Source organism: Microtus pennsylvanicus, chromosome 4 (assembly GCF_037038515.1).
Source record: "Microtus pennsylvanicus isolate mMicPen1 chromosome 4, mMicPen1.hap1, whole genome shotgun sequence".
Taxonomy (NCBI): Eukaryota; Metazoa; Chordata; class Mammalia; order Rodentia; family Cricetidae; genus Microtus; species Microtus pennsylvanicus.
In genome coordinates, this window is record NC_134582.1 from 110,287,664 (window position 1) to 110,309,341 (window position 21,678).

A 21,678-nucleotide genomic window follows, 5' to 3' on the forward strand; every position below is an offset into this window, starting at 1 on the left:
TTCTGGGGATCCACCGCTGGTGTCTGGGCTTAGTTGTCAAGTACGTTACCTACTGAGCCGTCTTTCCAGCCCCCGTGGATATTTCTTATTGGTTAGTTGTGAGGTTATATTATGCCTTTTTTTTTTTGAAAGTTAGAGATAGTAGTCACAGTTATTTGTCTTCTTCCCGACCCCCTCCCCCTTTGGGTGTTTTCCACACTCTCAACATAAGAAATTATTTTGAACAATTGCTTCTGTTTTCATTTCGTAGTTCTATAATTGGTTTATTTGGTTTTTATGTTGGTGGCTGTCATTAGGACAGACTTTTTACCTCATTATATCTGGGTATTCAGTTATCCTACCACTGCTTGCTAAGAAGACCATCCTACTGAGTGAAATGCCTTTTTATGTTGTCTGTCTTCCTCCTTTCCTTTACTTCTGTGGGGTGGGTGAGTGAGTGTATGTGAGGTGTAGGTACCTGTTTGTGTGGGTGTGTTAAGTGCATGTAGAAGCTTGAGGTCACTATCAACTGTTTCTTCCCCCCTTCTTTTCCCTTCCCTTTTTCCTTCTTAAATTGGGTGTTTTCTTATTTGTTTTCTACTTTAGTTTTGAGACTGGATTTCTCTTATAGTCAGTCTCACTGGCCAGTGAAATATAGGGATCTACCTTCCCAACACTGGTATTACAGTCATGTGCTGCTTTGCCCGAGTTTTACATGGTGCTGAGGATCTGGAATCAGGTCTTCATGCCTGCTTGTCACCTGAGCCTACCTGCTTGTCACCTGCTAACTCTACCGTAAAAATTCAGTGTGCACTTGGAATCTGTTTTTGGATTTCCTGAATCACACTTGGTCTTTACAGAAATAATTTACATTATAATTTTAAAAAACTTGTTAAAATTGGATGTAGAACCATTGTTTATTTATCTCTTTCCTCTTTCAGATGCTTTTGTTTTTCTCAGTTTTTTCTTTATAATCTATATTGTAAGGGTTTTTTTTTTAAACTCATTGCATTTTGCATTTGTTACTTTTCTTGTTGTGATAAAATACCCTGACAAAATACAAGTTAGGGGAAAATGATTTATTTTGGCTTATAGTTCATCAGGGGATTTGGTCCAAGATGGCAGGAAAAGCATATGGCATAGCAGTCAGGAAGCAGAGTGATCTCTTTTCATCCATTCACTGGAAGTAGTAAGAGGGAATCAGAGGTAAGTAAGGCCAGGCTGTAAATCTCAAAGCCTGCCTTCATTGTTCTTACTCCAGCAAGCTCCCCTCTTAAAGATTCCATAGCCTTCCCAAACAGTACTGTTAACTTGGTATCAGGTATTCAAGTACATGAACCTATGGGGCATGTTACTGTTTAAAGCACAACGCTAATTTAGAAATTGGGCTTTTGCATAATTTACAAATTAATTTGGGAAGATTGGCATTTTTATTCTTTTGCACACTCCTATCTGTGTATTCTATCTTACAAAGGAATTTTTAAGTTTTTGCATATTTAGGAGTTTTTTCTTTCATAACTATTATCAATAGGTTCTAGCTTATCTTTTAATTGGTAGCTAATATTAGTGACTATTTTATGTTACACTTTTTCTGAATTTTTACTGTTTCTGGTAATTTTCCATTGAATTTTATGGTTTCTGGGAGCAGAAACCATTTTGTCTTGTTCCAATTCTTAGTCCTCTCATTTATTTCTACTTGACAGAAATAGAATGGGAAACTTTTTATTTCAAAATGAAATGTTATCTAGTAATTTTGTTTTAAAATGAAACAGATGAAATTAAATCAATTTTAATAATTTTTTTGTTATTTGAGACAGGGTTTCTCTGAGTAGCCCTGGCTGTCTGGGAAGTCACTTTATAGACTATGCTGGCCTTAAACTTGGAGATCTGCCTGCCTCTGCCTCTTGAATGCTGGGACTAAAGGTGTGTGCTTCCACCACCCAACTAATTTTAATAATTTTTTAACCTAGTGTCTGCTAAGTTGTCTTTGGTTATTTCAGTGCATGATCTTTAACATATATTATCACTAAAGGATTTGTTTTTACTTGTGTGTGCGTGCATGCCTGTGTATGTGGATGTGGATGGATGCTCATGGAAGCCAAAAGAGAATATATCCCCTAGAGCTATCATTACATCTAGCTGTGAGCCGCTTGATAATGGGTTCTAGGAATTGAACTCAGGTCTTCTGCAAGAGAAACAAGGACTTTTAACCATTGAGTCACCATTATCATTAATTATTACTAGTATTAAATTTTCTGAGCAAAGTCTTGCTATATAAAGCAGTTTGGCTTTGCATTTGTGTGTATATTGAATGCCTGTATACCATACCTAGTTGTGTTAGCATTTTACTGAGATATTAAGTAATAGAAACCTGGTGCACATTTCATACTTAAAAACTATTTTGGATTTGCTGCAAGTACTCAGTAGCTACCTGTGAGCTAGTGAGTTAATCTGTGATCTGTGCAACTAGAAATAAAACACATCTTCTAAGTATTAATACTTCCCTTTCTCACCTTTGCTAATGTTGTATACTCTTGGAAAATGGTATATTGTTTTGATCTGTTCATTTGAAGTAGTAGTGAGACACAGACATTCTTTGAATATTGGAGGTTCTACTTTAGCCTAATACAGAGCCTGGGATGACTTTGACCTTCTGGTTTTTCTCTTGCTTCCAAAATGCTAGGATTACAGACATACACCATTGTGTCCATCTGATCATCTATTTTATTTCTCCCCTTGTTCTATGGGTTGAGTTTCTTTTGTAAAAATGTTTTTATAGTAACATTTTATGGTAAAGATGTTTGCTTTGTTATATTGCAGAGAATATTTTCATAGTTGTCATTTCCCCTATTGGTTCTGAATTGTTGTCCAGTGGCATTCCTAAATCATTATTTAGAGGAATCTATTAGTTACATTTTCATTAGTTTGTCTTTGATGTAACTACTTATGGGTTATTTTTTATCTAAATGAGTTTATTCTGTCATCTTTTACTTTTTTAGAATTCAAATTCCTGTAATTATTGGGCAAGTATTTGTAATCTGTTTTCTGGTGTGTATTTTATTTAATACACTGTTGTGTCTTTCTCTAAGCATGTACAGGGCATATTCCTTTCTTATATGGCAAAGTGTATTTTCAACAGTGTTTGACCAATGATCTGATACAACTTCTTCAAGATGAATTTTATAATTTTTTTTCAAGTGCTCACCCCTTCTCCTTCAGCCAAAAGAATAAAACCTAACCATCAGTCCTTTTATTGAAATTACATTATAGACTTCTCTCTTTCTCTGTGTCTCTCTCTCCTCTTTCTGTTTGTCTGTCTCTCTCTCTCTGTCTCCTTTGCCTGCTCCTTCCTTCCTTCCTTCCTTCCTTCCTTCCTTCCTTCCTTCCTTCCTTCCTTCCTTCCTTCCTTCCCTCCCTCCCTCCCTCCCTCCCTCCCTCCTTCCTTCCTTCCTTCCTTCCTTCCTTCCTTCCTTCCTTCCTGTCATTCTTTCCTTTCTGTCCGTCTGTTTGGTTTTGTGACAGGGTTTCTTTATGTAACAGCTCTGGCTGTCCTGAAGCCAGCTTTGTAGACTAGGCTGGCCTTGAACTCACAGAGATCCTAGTGCTAGGATCAAAGGCATGCACCACCACCTGGCTTAAATTTTTCTATTTTGATGTTTAATTCTTGTTATAATTTAGTTCTAGTCATTTGTGTTTTTCTGTTATTATATCATTAAAAACTTTTTGTTTGTGAGAGTGTGTAGTGTATTCATCTGTGTGCGTGCATGCAAGGATGCATGTGCCTAGCTGTGCTCATGGGAAACTGGAGGAAGAAGGAGATCCTGTTGTATCCATGTAATTAGACCCTTGAGATAGGTTCTCTATTGAACCTGATGCTTGCCTTTCAGGTAGGCTGGGTAGCCAGTGAGTATTCAGGACCTACCTGTCTTTACCCCCAACACAGATTACAAAAACCCTCACAGCCACACCCAGCTTTTGCTACATGGGTGCTGGAGAGTTGAACTCTGGTTTTCAGGTTTGTACAGCAAACACTCTTAGCCATTGATCCATCTCCCCAACCCTTACAGCATACTTTTAATGAATTGTGGTTGTGTGTATAATCTTGGTTTTTTCCCCCTCTAATCCAGTGACTTCCTCTGTATTCTTTCTTTTTCTTTTTTCTTTTTTTTGGATTTTCGAGACAGTGTTTCTCTGTGGCTTTTTTTGGTTCCTGTCCTGGAACTAGCTCTTGTAGACCAGGCTGGCCTCGAACTCACAGAGATTCGCCTGCCTATGCCTCCCGAGTGCTGGGATTATAGGTGTGCGCCACCACCGCCCGGCCTCTGTATTCTTTTAAATTTCCAGCTGTAATGACATTTCCTTCTAAATATAACTTTGTCTACACAGAATTAGTAACCATGAAGATTTTATCTCAAAATGCCTACCATTTTCCTATTAAATGTGCTCCGATTATTTTCTTCACAGAGGCACAATAAGTTTTTAGAGAGTATCCTTAGATTGCATCATTTTTGAGAGTTAAGAAGCTGATTATGAGCTGTGGGTGTCTTTGGCGTGGTGCTGTTTTCTTCTTTTCACAGAGGATGGCATGACTTGGTTAGGGTTTTTGTTTGTTTGTTTTGGTTTTTGTTTTTCAAGACAGGGTTCCTCTGTATAGCTTTCCTGGAACTTGCTCTATAAAGCTTCACTTGATTGTACTATTTGTTTGTATAGCTTTGGATTCAGTTTGTATACATTTTATTTTATTTAAGATTTTTAAACACTAAACACTTGTCTTCTAAACAAATTATGTGTTTGTTGAAAGTTCAATAGATGCTATCTAAAGATGACTTTTTTTCTGTTTGGGCTCACATCCTTACATTAAAACCAGTTCTCTAAACTTTTAGATTTTCTTTGAAGCATACAGATTTTATTCACTTTCTACTGAAAAACAATTTGTCTGATATTGGTAAGAATTTAATCAGATCGAAGCTATAAAATGTGGAAATGAATAGAGTTGATCTGTATTATAATGAATATCTTTAGAAGAAAACTACTGTTACTGTCTTTTGAGATATTTTTGATACTTAGTTCTGAGAGAATAAACAAGTTTTATAAATACATGACAGAGTATTATTTTCAATGATAATCACCCATACCAATATTTTATTAAAAATTTTGAGCATCTAGATAGATTGTAGGAATAAAAGTCTTTAATATATTAATTTTTCTTTTTCTCAGGTGCATTTTACCTGGTATTTGAATATATGGACCATGATCTGATGGGACTACTGGAATCAGGCTTGGTTCATTTTAATGAAAATCATATAAAATCTTTTATGAGACAGCTCATGGAAGGCCTGGATTATTGTCATAAGAAGAACTTTTTGCATAGAGATATTAAATGTTCAAATATCCTTCTAAATAATAGGTATGTCTATGAGCTTTATGTGTTAATATAACTTCCTATAAAATTCATTTTTAATTCATCAGATTTTTTGGGTAATGAACAACAGTCAGCTTAAGTATAAATTTCAGACACTGTGACTTAGTTCTTGAGTACTGTTTACTTGAATAAGTACTCTGCCTATGCATCACTGAGGTACTTCCTTCAACTGAAGCAGCACCCGCGATACTGTCACACTAGTGCCACTGAAATAATAGTAGTGTGTTGGGCCCCTTTGGGGGTTGCTTCTAAGAGTACCCTTAACACTGTATCCTTTTATAGGATCATTAGGCCCTTCATAAAATAAGGTAGTATTTGTCTAGTTTAAAAATATAAATGCTTTGTAAATAGCTGGTACACTGTCTTTTAGGCAATATTAACACACATGATTGTACATCTTTAGGACAATATAGTCCCTCTAATAGTTTTGATCTACAGCTGGTTGAATCTGAAAATTAAGAACTTGTAGATATGGATGATTGAATGGGTGTATAACAACAGCAGAAAGAAACTATCCAAAGCAATATGCTACTTGTTACTTTGTAAATTTGCCTTGTACATTTTCCACTAGTTAACTTTGCGTGTAGTACAGCAGGTCAATGAGAGAATTTATTTGTTTTTTAATGTGTCTTAATTCAGCACTAGAAATGGAAAATATATATATATATATATATATATATATATATATATATATATTCATAATCAAATTCATGATAAACTAATGCTTTTTTACTTTGTCTTATTTCTACCAGAGGACAAATAAAGCTTGCAGATTTTGGACTTGCTCGTTTATATAGCTCAGAAGAAAGGTAAGAGTACTTTGAGATGAATTATTGTAAGCATGAAGTTCAGTTTTAGAAGCTAAATTTACAATGTTAATTTTTTTATTTGATTTTATGTGTATGAGTTTTTGGCCACATGTATGTATGTGTACCACATGCATGTTTTGTACCTGTGGAGGTTAAAAGAGATATTTTGGATCCTCTGAAACTGGAGTTACAGAGGGTTGTGAACTACCATGTGGGTGCTGGGAACTGAACCTAGGTTGTCTGAAAAAGCAATAGGTGCTTGTTGAGCTCTTTCTCCAGCTGGTTTGTTTGTTTGTTTGTTTAAAAATATAGACATTTATGTTCCTGAGTAGTAATAAAAATTGGTTTTGCTGATTTAATTTTATAATTTTGTATATTCAATTTTTAAATAAATTTGATGTTTAAATGGTGGATGAATAAAATTTTATTAAAATGTATGATGTTAAATATGACTGCATGAACTTAAAAATTTTTAAAACATACTTAAATTTTTAGTGTGGGTCTAGAATTAAGGTTCTTAATTGTGTATTTAATAGTAAAGCTTGGTATATGCTTTATAAATAGTACATATAAATTCTAAAACTTTGTTTTATTATTTTAAACTTCACCTTTTTTGTTTTTGTTTACTTACATCTACAGTAGTCTCTTTTTTTCCCCCCAATTCCCTCGAACTGTTTAAGCAAGCAGTTGTGAGGAATTTCAGTGTGTAAGATAGAGAAAGATGGAGCTCTCTGACTAACGTTCCCTTTATGTCTGGTGGTAAAGAAATAGGACTCTTATTTGAATTAATACAGACTTTTAAATTAAAATGTTTTGTTGAAATAATAATTTTGTGTACAAGCTATGGGTTGATTCAGTTTAGTAAATATAGTCAGTGTGGTCCATTTTTTCCTTATTTTACTTATACATTTGTGTAATTATAAATTCTTCATGAATTAAATGTTGTGTTTTTAAATTATTTTATTGGTGTATAAAATTATATCCAATAAATTATTTTGATCTATATATAACATTATAGAATGGCTAAAGTAGACTAATTAGCTAATGTCTTATGTCATTTTTTGTGGTAGGAACGCTTAAAATCTCTTAGTAATTTTAAAGAAGATACTGAACTGTTATTACACTTATCAAGTTGTTTGATAAATCTCTTGAACTTATTCTTACCATCTAATTGCAAAGTCTGTATTTTAGTTTCTATATACAAGTGAGGTTGTGTGATCTTTGTCTTCTGTGCCTGGCTTATTTAACTTGACCGCCTTCAGGTTCATCATGGCATCACATTGAACAACATGATATTTATTATTTTTTATAACTTTTTGTTAGATTTTTTTCATATACTATATTTTGGTGCTGTTCTTTCCACTTCCCCAACTCCCAGATCCTCCCATCTCCTTCTCTACTCACCTTCATGGTAGTCTATGTGCATATATGCCATACTTTCCTCATCAGTTCTGTGGGGTTGAACACAGTCTGTTGTGTCTGCTGGTGTGAAGGACTGAGTGACTTTAAGGTATGTTTTGACAGGGTGAAGGAGCTATATATAGTTTGGGTTTTCAACCCATATTTATATAACCCAGACTGGCCTTGAACTCTGACCCAACTACTTCCACTTTCTAAGTGTTAAGATTAAAGATGTGTGTCTCTGCCTGGCTCTAAATTTTTAAATATTTCTATAATATAATAAGGTTTCTTTTGGTAGAATTTGGAAAGGAACTGATCTTAATGTTGTTTAATCTAAAGCTTTATTTGAATAACTATTTTTAAATTTCTGACCAATCTGGCTATTCTTGGGGGGGCGGGGGTTATTTGGTTAAGGACTCTATTTTCTTAATATCTTGATATTTCACTGTAGTTGTATTTGTCCTAGGTGCAATCTGTTATACTTCAATGTATTTTTCTTTCTTTCTTGTTACGGTTCATTCATATTGGAATGCGCCTAATTACCTTTTATAGCTAAAAAGTTCTTTTTATTGAAGATATCCCTGTGTACTTGGTATAGATGTTCCAGAAAAAAATATCGTATTTCTCCATATGTGTGTGTGTATCTTTTCTCATAGGACAAAAAAGCATTGCCACAAAAATTGAAATAAACTGCTTTTTCTTGAGGAAAAATTATAACAGCGCTTCTATTACAGGTTTGAAGTTTGAAGAAAAAAATTATAGTCCTAAAGTGAGAAACTGGCTATAGTCTTTTTATTATCCTTATTCAGTTACAAAATACTGTTTCTTGAGACAAGAGTTTCACTATATATGTATTTTAGGTCAGGCTCAAACATAACTGTGTGTAGCTCAGTTGCGCCTCGAAATGGCCTCCATGTGGTATTTCTGCCACCACATCAGTGCTGCTGTGAAATGTTGGTTAAGCCAGTTAATGAGCTTCATACTCTAAATATTACAATGATGGAGTTAGCATTTCCAAAACTGGGTCTGGCTTAGTAGTTGAGAGGACTTGTTGCTCTTGCAGAGGACCCAGGTTTGGCTTCTAGCAGCCACGTGACACCTCACTACCACCTGGAACTCCAGTTCCAGGATATCTAAAGCCATCTCTGGTTTTGGCCTCCATGGGCACTAGGCAAGCGCATGGAACACATACTGATATACAGGCAAAACACTCATACATATAAAATAAGGAAGAAAAAATAATTACATCTCCAAATTCTGGGCTCAAAATGTTGCTTAGTAGTAGAGCACCTGTCTAGCGTGTTTGAGGCTGTTTGTTCAACACACAAAACTACCAAAACCCAAAATCCTTCAATGTTCCTACAAAGTTTTAAAACAAATTAACAAATATACATACCTGTTACGTTTCCAAAAGTTGCCATTATCAAAATAAAACTTCCTTAAATAGTACTCAAAGTCTGCTGCATTTCTTTGTAATCTCATTGAGAAGAGGAAGAGGGGAAAGGGTTTTAACACTTGCTAACCCATCCTCAGGCAGAGTGAGTTAAAAGCCTTGTTGCCATCTAGTGGCTATTCCTGCCTTGCCACTTGTTTAGGGACTTTAAGGATGGCTCATTGTCCCTAAGTTTATAATTGTCATTTTCAAGATGGAAACAATGCTTTATTTCTTATACTTTAAAACATGGAGTGTGTTTTGGGAGAAGGGAACTCTGGGGTTTCCAGGTAATGCTGAGGGTCTTATGGGAGGCTGGAAACCAAACATAACAGTAAGACAAGAGAAAGACTACCCCAGACAAATATACATGACAATGAATAGTGTACCTCAGCAGTCTTCAGAGATGGAAACCTTACTCAGGTCAATGATGTCATTGTAAAATCAAAATTTGTAGCTCTTTTTTTTTCTCATATACTCTCTGTTTTGATTATGTAAAATAGGAAAGGCAATTAAATTTTCTAGCATTTTTCTATTGTCTTATTCCCACCACCTCTTTGGAAATCTCATCCATGTTCTCACTACAAACCTAAATTTCCATTGTTAACTTTTTGTGTGTGTTATCATGCATTTGCTGCACGTCTCCACCTACATGATCTGCATATCTTCAATTAAGCCCTGTCTACCGTGCCAGAAAAACAAGATACTACTTTTCTTTATCCATTTGTTTCCACAGACATTTGTGTCATATGTGTGTCTGTGTATATGCATATATATTATCAACCATACATATCCCTCTAAAGAATGTTCCCTGCCTTTAGTTTCTTTGTTTCATTTATTCTCTTCTCCCATTACTAGACACTGCCTTTTCCAGCCACGCCCCCATAGTAGCATTGTTGAACTTAAATTCCCTAAATACACTGTGTTCTGAAATGTTTTTGTGGATCTACAGAAATTGTTTTTATTTTATATGCAATTGTAATTCTCATTTTATTTTGAAAACTTTGATATTTAAGTGTTTAATTCAGAATGTACAAATGTCTTTATTCAAAAATACAAAATAAATTCTTTGTAGGCATGGACAACGACAGCAGTAAACCATTATATATTGTCAATGGAAACCAGGAACTAATAGTGACCAGCCAGACTTCTCTTCAGTCATTTTCTTTAGGTGACTTCTCTGAAGATATCAGTGAGGAACCTGGCCCTTGAACTTCCTGTCACAGTTCATTGATAAGGGTAAAGGGTTATTCTAGGAATTAGAACATGCCACCTCACATTCTCCCTCACATTCCCCCATTGCACCTATTCCTGAGTCCTTTTCTTTCAGAATTTCAGTCACTGCAACTTCTGCTGTAGTTAGCAAGGAGGCCACCCCAGCAGCCCCCAGTAATGCAGTTCTTACTATGCTGGATCAATGATTCCTTTTTCTACAAAATCTCGGAGCATAGCATCATAACCAACTTCTGAGGAATTCTACAGAGTTATCTTTTTTTCTTTTTCTTTTTGGATTTTTGAGACAGGGATTCTCAGTAGCTTTTTGGTTCCTGTCCTGGAACTAGCTCTTGTAGACCAGGCTGGCCTCGAACTCACAGAGATCCGCCTGCCTCTGCCTCCCGAGTGCTGGGATTAAAGGCATGCGCCACCACCGCCTGGCTACAGAATTTTCTGAACTATCAAAGATCCTTCAACACTTGCATTCTTAGCAGTAGTCATTGCAGGAATTTTGAGTGCTCTTTTAATAATTTCTATATCTATTCTCTGATCTTTATTTGAAGACTTTAATGAATTCAAGGGTGGGATGCAGCAAAGCAGAGTGAGCACCCGTTAATGCTTAATGCACTAATTAACCCTAATTCAATTTGAATTGTTTAAAGAAAGAAAAAAAAGGAAAATCTTTATATGTTGATTTATTTTGAAGTAGCTAGCTTCGCAATCATTATTTGTAAAGTCTTCACCGATGAGTAGTATAAGTGTCTTTATTTTTCACAAGTCAAACACAAGACTTTTGTCACACTGCCAGCCAGTTCCCAATAGAGCTAGGAAGTAAATCTGGAGTTTTTGACAGAAACCGTATTCTCTATAGTATTTTCTGGTTAAGCCCCTGCATCATACCTTGATATTGTGAAAGTACCTTTCAGGTAGAGAGCACTAGGAGCCTCACAAGGTGCTTTAAAGGGTACCATTAGGCCAGCAACAATTTTTGTAGCTGTTTTATAGCAAAGAGTTTGCTGAATTTATTTGAATGAGTATTTTGTATGCATGTATGTATATGCACCATGTGTGTGCAGTACTCAAGGTGGTTAGAAAGAAGACTTGGATACCCTTGAGTTGGAGTTAAAGATTTTTTTTTTTTTTAAGGCAATGTGGAACTGCCATATGGGTGCTGGGAATTAGACCTGGGTTCTCTGAAGAGTGTAGCCAGTGCTCTTAATCATTGAGCCATCTTCAGTCCCAGATTTGCTGAATTTAACTGGCTTTGTCCTCCCAACTCTTCAGTCATATACACGTTTTTAAGAAGTGGATTAGCAAATTATAGATATTCATTTTTTACCACCATAGTCATGCTCAGTTCTGTTATACTTGGATCGCTTCAGAGCTCCCTTAAATACCAAACTAGAAAGCTAAAAAGTGGAAACAAAACCAAAAACCCCTAGCTATTTTGATAATTAAGGTTTTTTTTTAATAAAAAGGTTTTTTGTGGGGTTTTTTTTGGGGGGGGGGGCTGGTGTTGTTATCAGCCTATCCAGATATTTCTTTCCTTAATGATAAAATGATAATGTCAGCTGCCTTTTCAAAAGCTGGTAATGGAGGCCAGAGATTGCTTTGGTAGTAAAGTACTTGCCCAGCATGCTCAAGGTACTGGGGTTAATTCCTAGCACTGTAAATCAAACCTAAAATTGGTAGTGTTTTCTCGAGAATATATGTAATAGAAAGCGCAATTGAGAGTAAACTGACTTTAGACCCTTATTTCTGAAGTATTTATAAAGTTTAGTTTTGCCACCTGTAAATAGCAGCTTTTTGAATTCACTGTTCTAATTTAATGACAGAAGGAGTTAGTGTGTCTGTCTGATTATAGAAGTTATTGCTTGGAACTTTAAGTATGGAAATAAATTAAAATGATTCATATTCTCAGTCTGTCCCTTTTCCTAAGTGATTAAATGCGTACAATCAAATTATTTTTTTCAGTGCTATATCTTTAATATCTGATTTTTGTAAAAAGATAGGATTAACTCTTTTCAGAAGTATTATAGTTTTTGTAATCCATGAAGAAAAATATGTATGTGTTGTCAGGTGTCTTTTTAATTTTTCCTATGGTGTAAATAAGGTCTTTTTTCTTTAGGATGTTGACATTAGGTACCTAGAACAGGAAGACCAAGTTGGAAAGGCTAGTTTTTGAGGATTCCTGATTTTCAGCTATTTGTGCATTTGGATTATCTCTTCAGATTACAATTCTCACAGTTTCTTGAGATTTAAATTCTTTTTACTTCTAAACATAATATCAGTCTCATTTACTTTGAGCTTTACCTTTATAAATACAACAACCTACTCATAACATGGAACTTTTTTTTGGTAATACTATATAAACTATTGAGTGATGTGGTTCGTGAGATTGGCTTTAGTGGTCTCCTAACTCTTCCTAAGTTGAAATTTGCTTTTATGATTAAAGTCCTTCTGTCTGCATACTTTCTCAGTGTGTGTTCCTCTCCCCTCCCTCACCCCCCCCCCACTTAATAGTAAAATGAAAAATGGGGTATGGCAGGGGTCCAGGAACTAGAACACCAACCTACTTTTTTTACTGTTATCCCAAGCTGGCCTTAAACTGAAAGTCCTCCTGTTTCCAGCTGCTGACTTCTGAGATTTTAGGAATGTTAAAGGAGTTCAAAGCATTTAAGCAGCATTCACTTTTTCAAAGTTTTTTCTTTGTTTTGTTTTTTTGTGGGTTTTTTTTCTTTGCTTTTTTTCCAATTTGGCTTCTATCTCCCTACTCTAAAAAATGTACATTTGCTCAGCCATTTCAGAGAACTAAAGATTCAGTGTGGTTTATTAGCAAGAACTCCTAGTAATAAAGGATTTTTTTTTTACCTTGTGCACTAGACAAAGGACACTAGAAGCAATGTGCAATAATCTTACGTTTTAAGACTATCGTTTTGACTGTGTTTTGGAAAATGAATTATCCTTGAAAATCTGGAAGCAAAAAAAATTTGATTAGAAAGCTATTGCACTAAATTTTGATAAAAATTATTATGGCTAGAACTAGGCAGAGGACTATGTTTTAGAAAGAGGTGAATTGCGTAATAAGGGTCTTTACTGGAGAATAGTTAGAGCCCACTACCTGTTGAAAAATCTGTCTCCACTTCTCCCTATAAGGTTTCTGTTTAAATAGCTGAATACATTTACATTTAGGAGAGGCAAAGCTATTGTAAAAAAATTTAATAATGGCTCAAAGTATTATAATTTCTCACTTAATAGTGTTATATGATTGTTGCTTACCTCATTGCACCATTAATACTTAACCAGTTCAAAGGGCGACTGTTTCATATAATCAACCAGAAAACCTGGCTGGAAGATTTGCCGTCTTTTACACATACCTTCTAAGGCTATTACCAGAAATATGAAAAGAAGGGGGTGGTATCGAGATACATGATTGGAAAAGCTCTTAGCTGTGTATTCCTGCTCCAGTGGCATGCACTTGGTTGCATGGCCACAACTCATTGCAGTGAGGATTTGAAGTATAGTGTCTAGAGCAGGGCAGCTTCTGTAGAAGAAAAGAACACGTCCTAGAGGATGGCTGCTCTTCTCTACCGCCAAGTGCTGCTGTTTGTGGAGACAGGAAGAGTAAAGCAATTTTCAGTAGAAGGTAGCAAATTCACTTTTGAAAGCTATGATGTAGGTACTTAAAAACTTGAACATTTCAAAGTAGACAAGTGGTCTTAGTATGAAGACACCCTCTATTGGGAAAAATGAGTTTTTCAATGTATAGCATTGTTACAGGAATTGAAACTATTTCTTTACAAGGTAAAAAGGAATGTGAAAGTATCAAGAAGTATAAAGATAAAAGAAAGGGCATGAGAAAAAAGTTTGTACTTACTGTTAAGTAGTTACAGCATGCCAGTCAGTTAAAAGTATACACAGGTTCTTACTTGGACAGAGTGTGATAGAATAAGTATCCAAGGACTAGGCATTGGAACTATAAAAGACAGACTAAATCCCTGTTTCTTTTACATGGTATTCAGAGAAATTAAGGATTTAAATTGAGCTACAGCTCAAATAAAATGATGACGATAAGATTCTGGCCATGTGACAGTATCTGAAGGAATTTTTGATGGGACAGTTAGCATAGCTGTCTTTGAAGACGTAAATTGGAACTAAGATCTGGGATGAAGAAAGAAAATTTAATGAAGACCCATGAAAAGAATATTCCAGTAAGAGAAGCTCAGCTCCTGGGGAACACCCTGGTGTTTGAAGAGTCTGAAGTTCTGTGGGGCCACAGAAATAAGATAAATTTTATTTATTTGCAGTGGGATATGACCTGGTTTTATGTTTTTAAAAAGATGATAGGCAAGGGTATTTTAGAGGTGAGGACACCCATGACTATGCTGTTGACATAGTAGTTGTGACTCAGACTTAGGTTATAACTGTTGAAATCGTTTAAAACAATGTATTTAAGATGAGTTTGTTAATGGTTCCTGTCTAGGTATGATGGCATACTGTCTGTCACCTTGGCACCTAGGAGGCTAAGACAGGAAGTTTTAGGTTTGAGGTTTACCTGAGGGCTACTTGGGGAGGCCATGTCCATTCCTCACCTACAACAGCAAAGAAACCCCCTGGGTCATCTCCCTGCAGCAGCTAGGTAGGTATTGACAGAATGACCCAGATTTCTCCTGAGTAGTTACCTGAAGGCTTTCCTTCTTGTCTCAAAAATACTACCAATTATACAATGAAAGAAATCACTAGAGATTTTATTATATTTAATCTTGCTTAGGTGTGTCCTTTTACATGAATGTTTTTGAATTTCATAGAATGATCTTGTCAAACTTTTATTTAAAATAGGGAACACCACAACTGAATCTATTCCCCTGAACACCCCTCCCCCAAACTCTGAAATTCCTAAGATTGTATAGAAGTAAAGCATTGAAATGTGTTACTAAATGAGCAGAGGGTATTTGATAAAAACTAACATTTTAAAAATACTTAGAAAACAATTAACTGTACATTAAATACTTTGTATTACACTTAGAACTGTACTTTGTGTTGTTTTGTGTTTAATCATTTTGAAAATTACTATTCTGAATTTGATAAAGGCAGTTAGCCAAACTTAAAGCTAAAAGTGACTATGTAATAAATTGCATAGGATTTGATATATGGCATATATGCTAATTTTTTATTTTGAATACTTTGTTTAAATAAAACATCACTAGAATAGTTAAAGTTTCTCTAAGCATTCATATTTTTTAAATTTAAAATATTAGATTTATATTAATTTAAGTATTTCTTTGAGAGTAGTTAGCCTAGTTTCAATCTTAGCAGCATAGAAGTTGTATAGACCCTTGAAACAATGTAAAAGCTAGTCCTCCTATGTTTCCAAGCTTTTTTTCTCCTCCAGCCAGCTCATTCACATGCCACCTTATGCTCCATTGTACCCCATATTTTCCTGGGCTTTGTGTTTGTGAATGAGCTTTTACACTCTTGAGTGAAGATAGAAAATATAGGGCTTTAAAGACAGTAGAATCATGTCTAGATGACTATTGAGAGTAGAGTTTAGACCTTATGCTCTCAGATCTTTTGCTGTGCATCAAAAAATGGTCAGTAAGAAAATGGGGGCGGAATTTCAAATTTAAAAGGAATTATGTTTAAATAAGAATGACTAAGTCTAGCTTTATTAGAGCAGCTAGGATTTAAAATACTTTATATTATATGAAGATTATTGATGCTAGAAATAAGCAAAAAAAAGTTACTAAGGAAAATATAGCCAATTTTCATTTGCTTCGTAGGCATTTTAGCAAGATATGGTGGTACATGTCTGACTCCCAGCTCTTGGGGGTCAGAGGTAGGAAAGTTACTGGAAACTCAAGCCATCTTCCTACAAAGCAAATCCCAGAGCAGCTAGGGCTAGATGGTGAGACTTGCCAGAAAATAAAACTAAACCAAACCAAAAAACTTAGACTCGTGTTAATTTTCAGTTTGAAATGTCAATTTCAGCAGAAGTTTTTTTTGGCTTTGGGAACATTGTATTGCCCAAATTGATAACTTAAGTATTAGTGCACAGATTACTTCAGAGAAATTTGTCTAAGTTGTGGCAGAGGCGAACTCAGATGGGTCTTAGGCTTTCAGAAATTTAAGACCCATGATTGCTAAATTAAGAAATTGCTGCTGAAATAAATTGTGTACACGTTTTTCTTTTTTTCAAATGAATCTGATCCAACCCATCTCAGGGAAATAGACAGGCATGGAATACAGTCAGTCATCCTAGGGAGCTCACTGTCTGTTCGTGTAGTCCTTGTTATTTGGAATAAGGTTTATGACTCCTCTAAAGGGGTAGTTATTTTGATGTCTTTATTTTAACTGTAGGTTCTTATTTTTTAGGATCAACTTCATATAAATCATGTAGAATGTGACTATTGTCCGATGTTTAGAAATCCTTTGCTGCTGCATTTATATAACTTAGCTAGATTTAATTATCTCAGAGAGTGAGTGTGTGTGTGTGTGTATGTATGTATGTATATGTATATTCTCTTTTTAGTTTTGTGATGGAAGCACCATAGTTATAGATTGTGGTTCTGTGTAGACTAGACCATAACTAGTCAATATTTTGTAATCACTATCTACTTTATTTTCACAAACTAGAGTGCATCCAAATGTGTGAAATACTTTCCATGATAGAGCTAGTTAAAAACTTTTGCTAGGGGCCAACTGTGGTGGTGCCCACATTGAATCCTACCACACAGAGGAGGCAAGAAAATCTATGAGTTCAAGGTCAGCCTAGTCTGTACAGTGAGCCCCTATCTCATCAACAAATAAAGAGCATATTTCTGTTAGGGACTTGGGTAGAACACTTGGCTAGCACTTGAGAGGTCTTGGATTCAATCCTCAGACCCAAAACAAAAACAGTCTTTTGTTAGATAATCTGAACTTGAATTTGGACTACATTTTGTTATGTTAGTCCTATGCTAGGTTTGTGAACCCATTCCTTTATGAATTAATCATTTAAAGAGCTTTTATGAAAAGGAAAATAATTGCTCAGCAGTTGAGTTGATGAGTGACTTCTTTTTGACCAAATTACAGTTAATAGCTAACTGCTTATTCCTTGTGTTGAGGAAATTTCTGCTTACTGTCCATGTGTTTGGTTGTGTATTAAAAATCTTAGTTTTAATACAGTGGCAATGGGTTCTTGATCCTACTGCACGTACTGGTTTTGTGGGAGCCTAGGCAGTTTGGATGCTCACCTTACTAGACCTGGATGGAGGTGGGTGGTCCGTGGACTTCCCACAGGGCAGGGAACCCTGATTGCTCTTCGGGCCGAGGAGGGAGGGGGACTTGATTGGGGGAGGGGGAGGGAAATGGGAGGTGGTGGCGGGGAAGAGACAGAAATCTTTAATAAATAAATAAATAAATTTAAAAAAATCTTAGTTTTAATTCTAATTGTACGATTGCTTTGACTATTCAAAATAGTATTTTTTAAGAGAATCTCTTACTACAAATGCTAACTTTAAAGAGTGCTATCTGTGTGTGTATGTTTTGTTTTGTTTTTTAGTCGCCCGTATACTAACAAGGTCATTACGTTATGGTACCGTCCACCTGAACTGCTCTTGGGAGAAGAACGATATACACCAGCTATTGATGTATGGAGCTGTGGGTAAGATAGGAACATTGGCTTATGGTACTAAAAAAGTTTTATAGTGAGTTCAGATGAGAAAATTTAATAATGACAGCTCTACTTTTCTCTACTAGATGTATCCTTGGTGAACTCTTCACTAAAAAGCCTATATTTCAAGCAAATCAGGAACTCGCACAGCTGGAGCTAATAAGGTAAGCAGCTGGTGACAGCTTTGGGCATGGATGACGTCATGCTCCACAGAGTATTGAACTCATTTCAGGCTTGTCTCTTCAGGCGAGCAGCATGGTTTTCTTGAAGTCTAGTGACTACTAAAAGGAGGTCAAACTAGAGTGTGAGCCCTCTGATACTGGTTCCGGTAAAACTAGGGATTTTAAAGATGTTTTTGTTTGTTCCTGTCTTTGTTATGGTGTTTTTGTGATGAAGAGATGGATTAAATCACAGCACTTAGTCCCTCATAGGACTGAGAAGGAAGAGTAATGTGAGGTAGGAGAATAAATACTTCATTCTGTGTACACATGGTAAGTTTACATTTACCTGTGTCTGTGTGCATACCCGAATCTATGTGTGTACATACCAACGTATGTCATTTTTTTGTAGGCTGTCAGGATATAACTCACAAGCAGTTAACTCATACACATTAGTCAACTTTCTGTTTATATTGCTTTTTACGAGAATTGTTTTGTCTTTTTCTTTTCCTATGAAGAAGAGATTTTTACATTCTATGGCAGGCTGGCTTTGAGCTTACTATGTAGCTCAGGCTGACCTTGAACTCTTAGAAGTTCTCTTGCCTTAGCTTCTTTAGTGCTGAAATTACAGGTATAAAGTATCTCACCAAGTTTTAAATTCTTTTATTTTTTAAAAGAGTTTGGTTTTCTTTATAACAGTGTAAATTTAGAACTTTGGAGATGTGCATGAAAGTATCAGTGAGAATGAGGTGTTTTGATAGAGAATTTTAAAGGAGACACGAATTTACAGCATTTCTCTTTTCTAACAAATATAAAGCAACAGACAATAAATAACCAGAGAAGGACTCCCAACTTCATCTTAAAAATTTGAAAGATATCATCTAGAAAGAAAATACTTTAATCAAAGGAGAAGGTCTGGAGAATGGATATTCTGCCTTTGGAGAAATTCATTACAGGGTTAGAGTTTAGCTACTTCTCAATTCTCCCCTCAAAAGAAAAAAAGATACCCCCCCCCCAAACTTTAATATTGTTCTTTTCAGGGATTAAATCAGATTATTTTTTTCTTCTGCTGCTATAGAGCACAGAATAGAAACAAAAAGGTATGTTAGAGCCTCTTCTCTCTGGGGATAATGAACCCACTATAGGCAAAAGTACCCTTGTCAAAACTAGCACTGCTTCAATTCCTGGGCAGCCTCATTGAAGCACATGTCCCACCAGTGTCCATACATGGAACTTTTAATGAAATGATTAAGATAAAGGGGTGTGTCAACCTGTTTCCTTTTGTTACTACCCGAATGCCATAGGCTAGATAATACATACTGAATAGAAATTCAGCTTATGATTCTCAAGGCAGTTCAGGATTGAGAAGCTATGGATGGCAAGGTCCTTTTATTAATAGCAAACTCTGCAAAGCCCTAAGATGACACAGGGAGAGACAGACAAAGCTAAGCAGAGGCTAGTTTTTATTAATAGAGATGGCCCTGCAGTAACTCACTAATGAGTCCTACTGACTTTCCCACCCCACAGTATTTATCAAATTCCATTAACATTGGACTTTGGGGTTAAGTTTTTAACACATGAAATTTAAGGAACTTACAAACCAAAGCAGGTACAGAGTTTACCAGGAACACATCACACTTTTATCTTTACTTTTTGTTAGATAGACAAATGAACTAGAATCAAGAGGAAGTGTTGCTCCAAGTATACTTTTCAGTGCTTTTTATATAAACTTTTATAAGCATTAGTTAAACATTCGGATACACCAAAAGTGAGAATTACCAAAGAATTAAGTAGAATATATTCAAATAAAATAGAACAAAGTTAGAATGCAAAAATGAAAGAAATACATATTTTAAAAAGAGCTGGACTGTGACTGAAAAAGCAGGGGATAAAACCGGACTCTCTGGACGTGGCGAACAATGAGGGCTGATGAGAAGCCAAGGTCAATGGCACGGGGTTTTGATCCTACTTCATGTTCTAGCTTTGTGGGAGCCTAGCCAGTTTGGATGTTCACCTTCTTAGACTTGGACGGAGGGGGGAGGACTTCGGACTTTCCACAGGGCAGGGAACCCTGACTGCTCTTCAGACTGGAGAGGGAGGGGGAGAGGAGTGGGGGAAGGGGAGGGAAATGGGAGGCTGGGAGGAGGCGGAAATTTTTTTTTCAATAAAAAAAAGAATCACAGATGGTGGCTCAAATAAAAAAAAAAAGAGCAGTAGGTGTGGGGAGGTGGTTTAATGGGTAAAGAAAAGACACTTGCCACAAAGCCTAGTGACCTGAGTTTGAACCAGAGGACCAATATGATGGAAGGAGAGAACTAATTTCGGAAAGCTATCCTCTCCAGACATCTGCCACTACACATGGACATGCCTGCTGAGACATACATTGACAAATCAAATTATGTACATCAAACATAAAAATGTCATGGTTTAAATATTTTCTTAGGAGAAAATCATGGCCGTCAATGCAATTGTGTGCTGTTTACTGACCTTTGGTCAACCACAAATTGTATGGACAGTGGTGATCCAATAAAGCTGAAAATTGCTACCAACCAATGCTATCAGAGTTATTTTTAACATGGTGTTGCACAGATGGCTTACAGTTTGGGATGCCCACTCTACTGTGTTAGTCATTTGTAAGCATAGTACATACAGTCATATATAGGGTTTCTGTTGCTGTGAAGACACCACGACCACAACAACTCTTATAAAGAAAATCCTTTAATTGGGTGGCTTGCAAGTCAGAGGTTCAGGACATTATCATCATGAGGAGATATGGCAGCATGCAGGCAGACATGGTGCTGAGAAGGAGCTGAGAGTTCCACATCTTTGATCCGCAGACAGCAGGAACTAACAGACAGATGTGAACTGAACTAAGTATAACTTGAGCACAGGAGACCTCAAGGCCTAACCCCACTTCTGCCAACAGACCACACCTCCTAATAGTGCCACTCTCTCTGAGCTTATGGGGCCAGTTATGTTCAAACTACCACAATCATTAAGTACACAATACTTACTAATGGTAATAAACCACTACTGCTTTATTTATTCAGTGCATTGTACTTGCTGTTCTCATGTGTACTTGTTCTTAAAAAAATAAGTTTATTGTAAAAACAACATGCCATGTAACTGGCTGCAACCTAAAATAACTGCCTCTTTTGATTGTACCAAGAAGCCACATCAAGTGATTGGCCTTTACGAAGTAGATTTAAGTACACCTTCTGATATTTATACGATGAGAGAATCGCCTGACAGTGCACTTAAGATTCCTGTTGTTAAGCGAGTCAACGACTATATTGTATAAGTAAGAATGGAAACAATGAAGTGAGCATGCAGGTGACAAACTGGAACAGCAAAATAAAACCAGGGAATGAAAAATACTTAGTGAGCTACAATACAGAAAATGTAGAACTTTATGAATAAATCCAAGATTTCATTTTGGGATTATTTATACATATGCACCATGTAAATTTTGTAACTTATGAATGTGAAAAGAAATTCAGTGAATGAAGACTTTGACAGATAAAATTACTTCAGATATAAAGAAAATAAAAACGATGAGATCATTTAATTCACAAAGCATAATTTTAAATACGTTAGAAAGCCCTAAATAT

At 35.9% G+C, this 21,678-nt stretch overlaps 1 protein-coding gene across 4 annotated transcripts in view; it reads left to right on the forward strand.

The window, feature by feature from the left end:
- The window catches only part of Cdk13 (cyclin dependent kinase 13), a 101,827-nt gene that overhangs the window by 62,777 nt on the left and 17,372 nt on the right, over nucleotides 1-21,678 (forward strand). For all 4 annotated transcript variants that reach the window (XM_075970151.1, XM_075970153.1, XM_075970152.1 and 1 more), the window contains exons 6-9: nucleotides 5,197-5,386; nucleotides 6,154-6,210; nucleotides 17,799-17,900; nucleotides 17,996-18,073. In XM_075970151.1, the coding sequence (XP_075826266.1) occupies nucleotides 5,197-5,386; nucleotides 6,154-6,210; nucleotides 17,799-17,900; nucleotides 17,996-18,073 (427 nt within the window). The remainder of the gene's footprint in view (nucleotides 1-5,196; nucleotides 5,387-6,153; nucleotides 6,211-17,798; nucleotides 17,901-17,995; nucleotides 18,074-21,678) is intronic.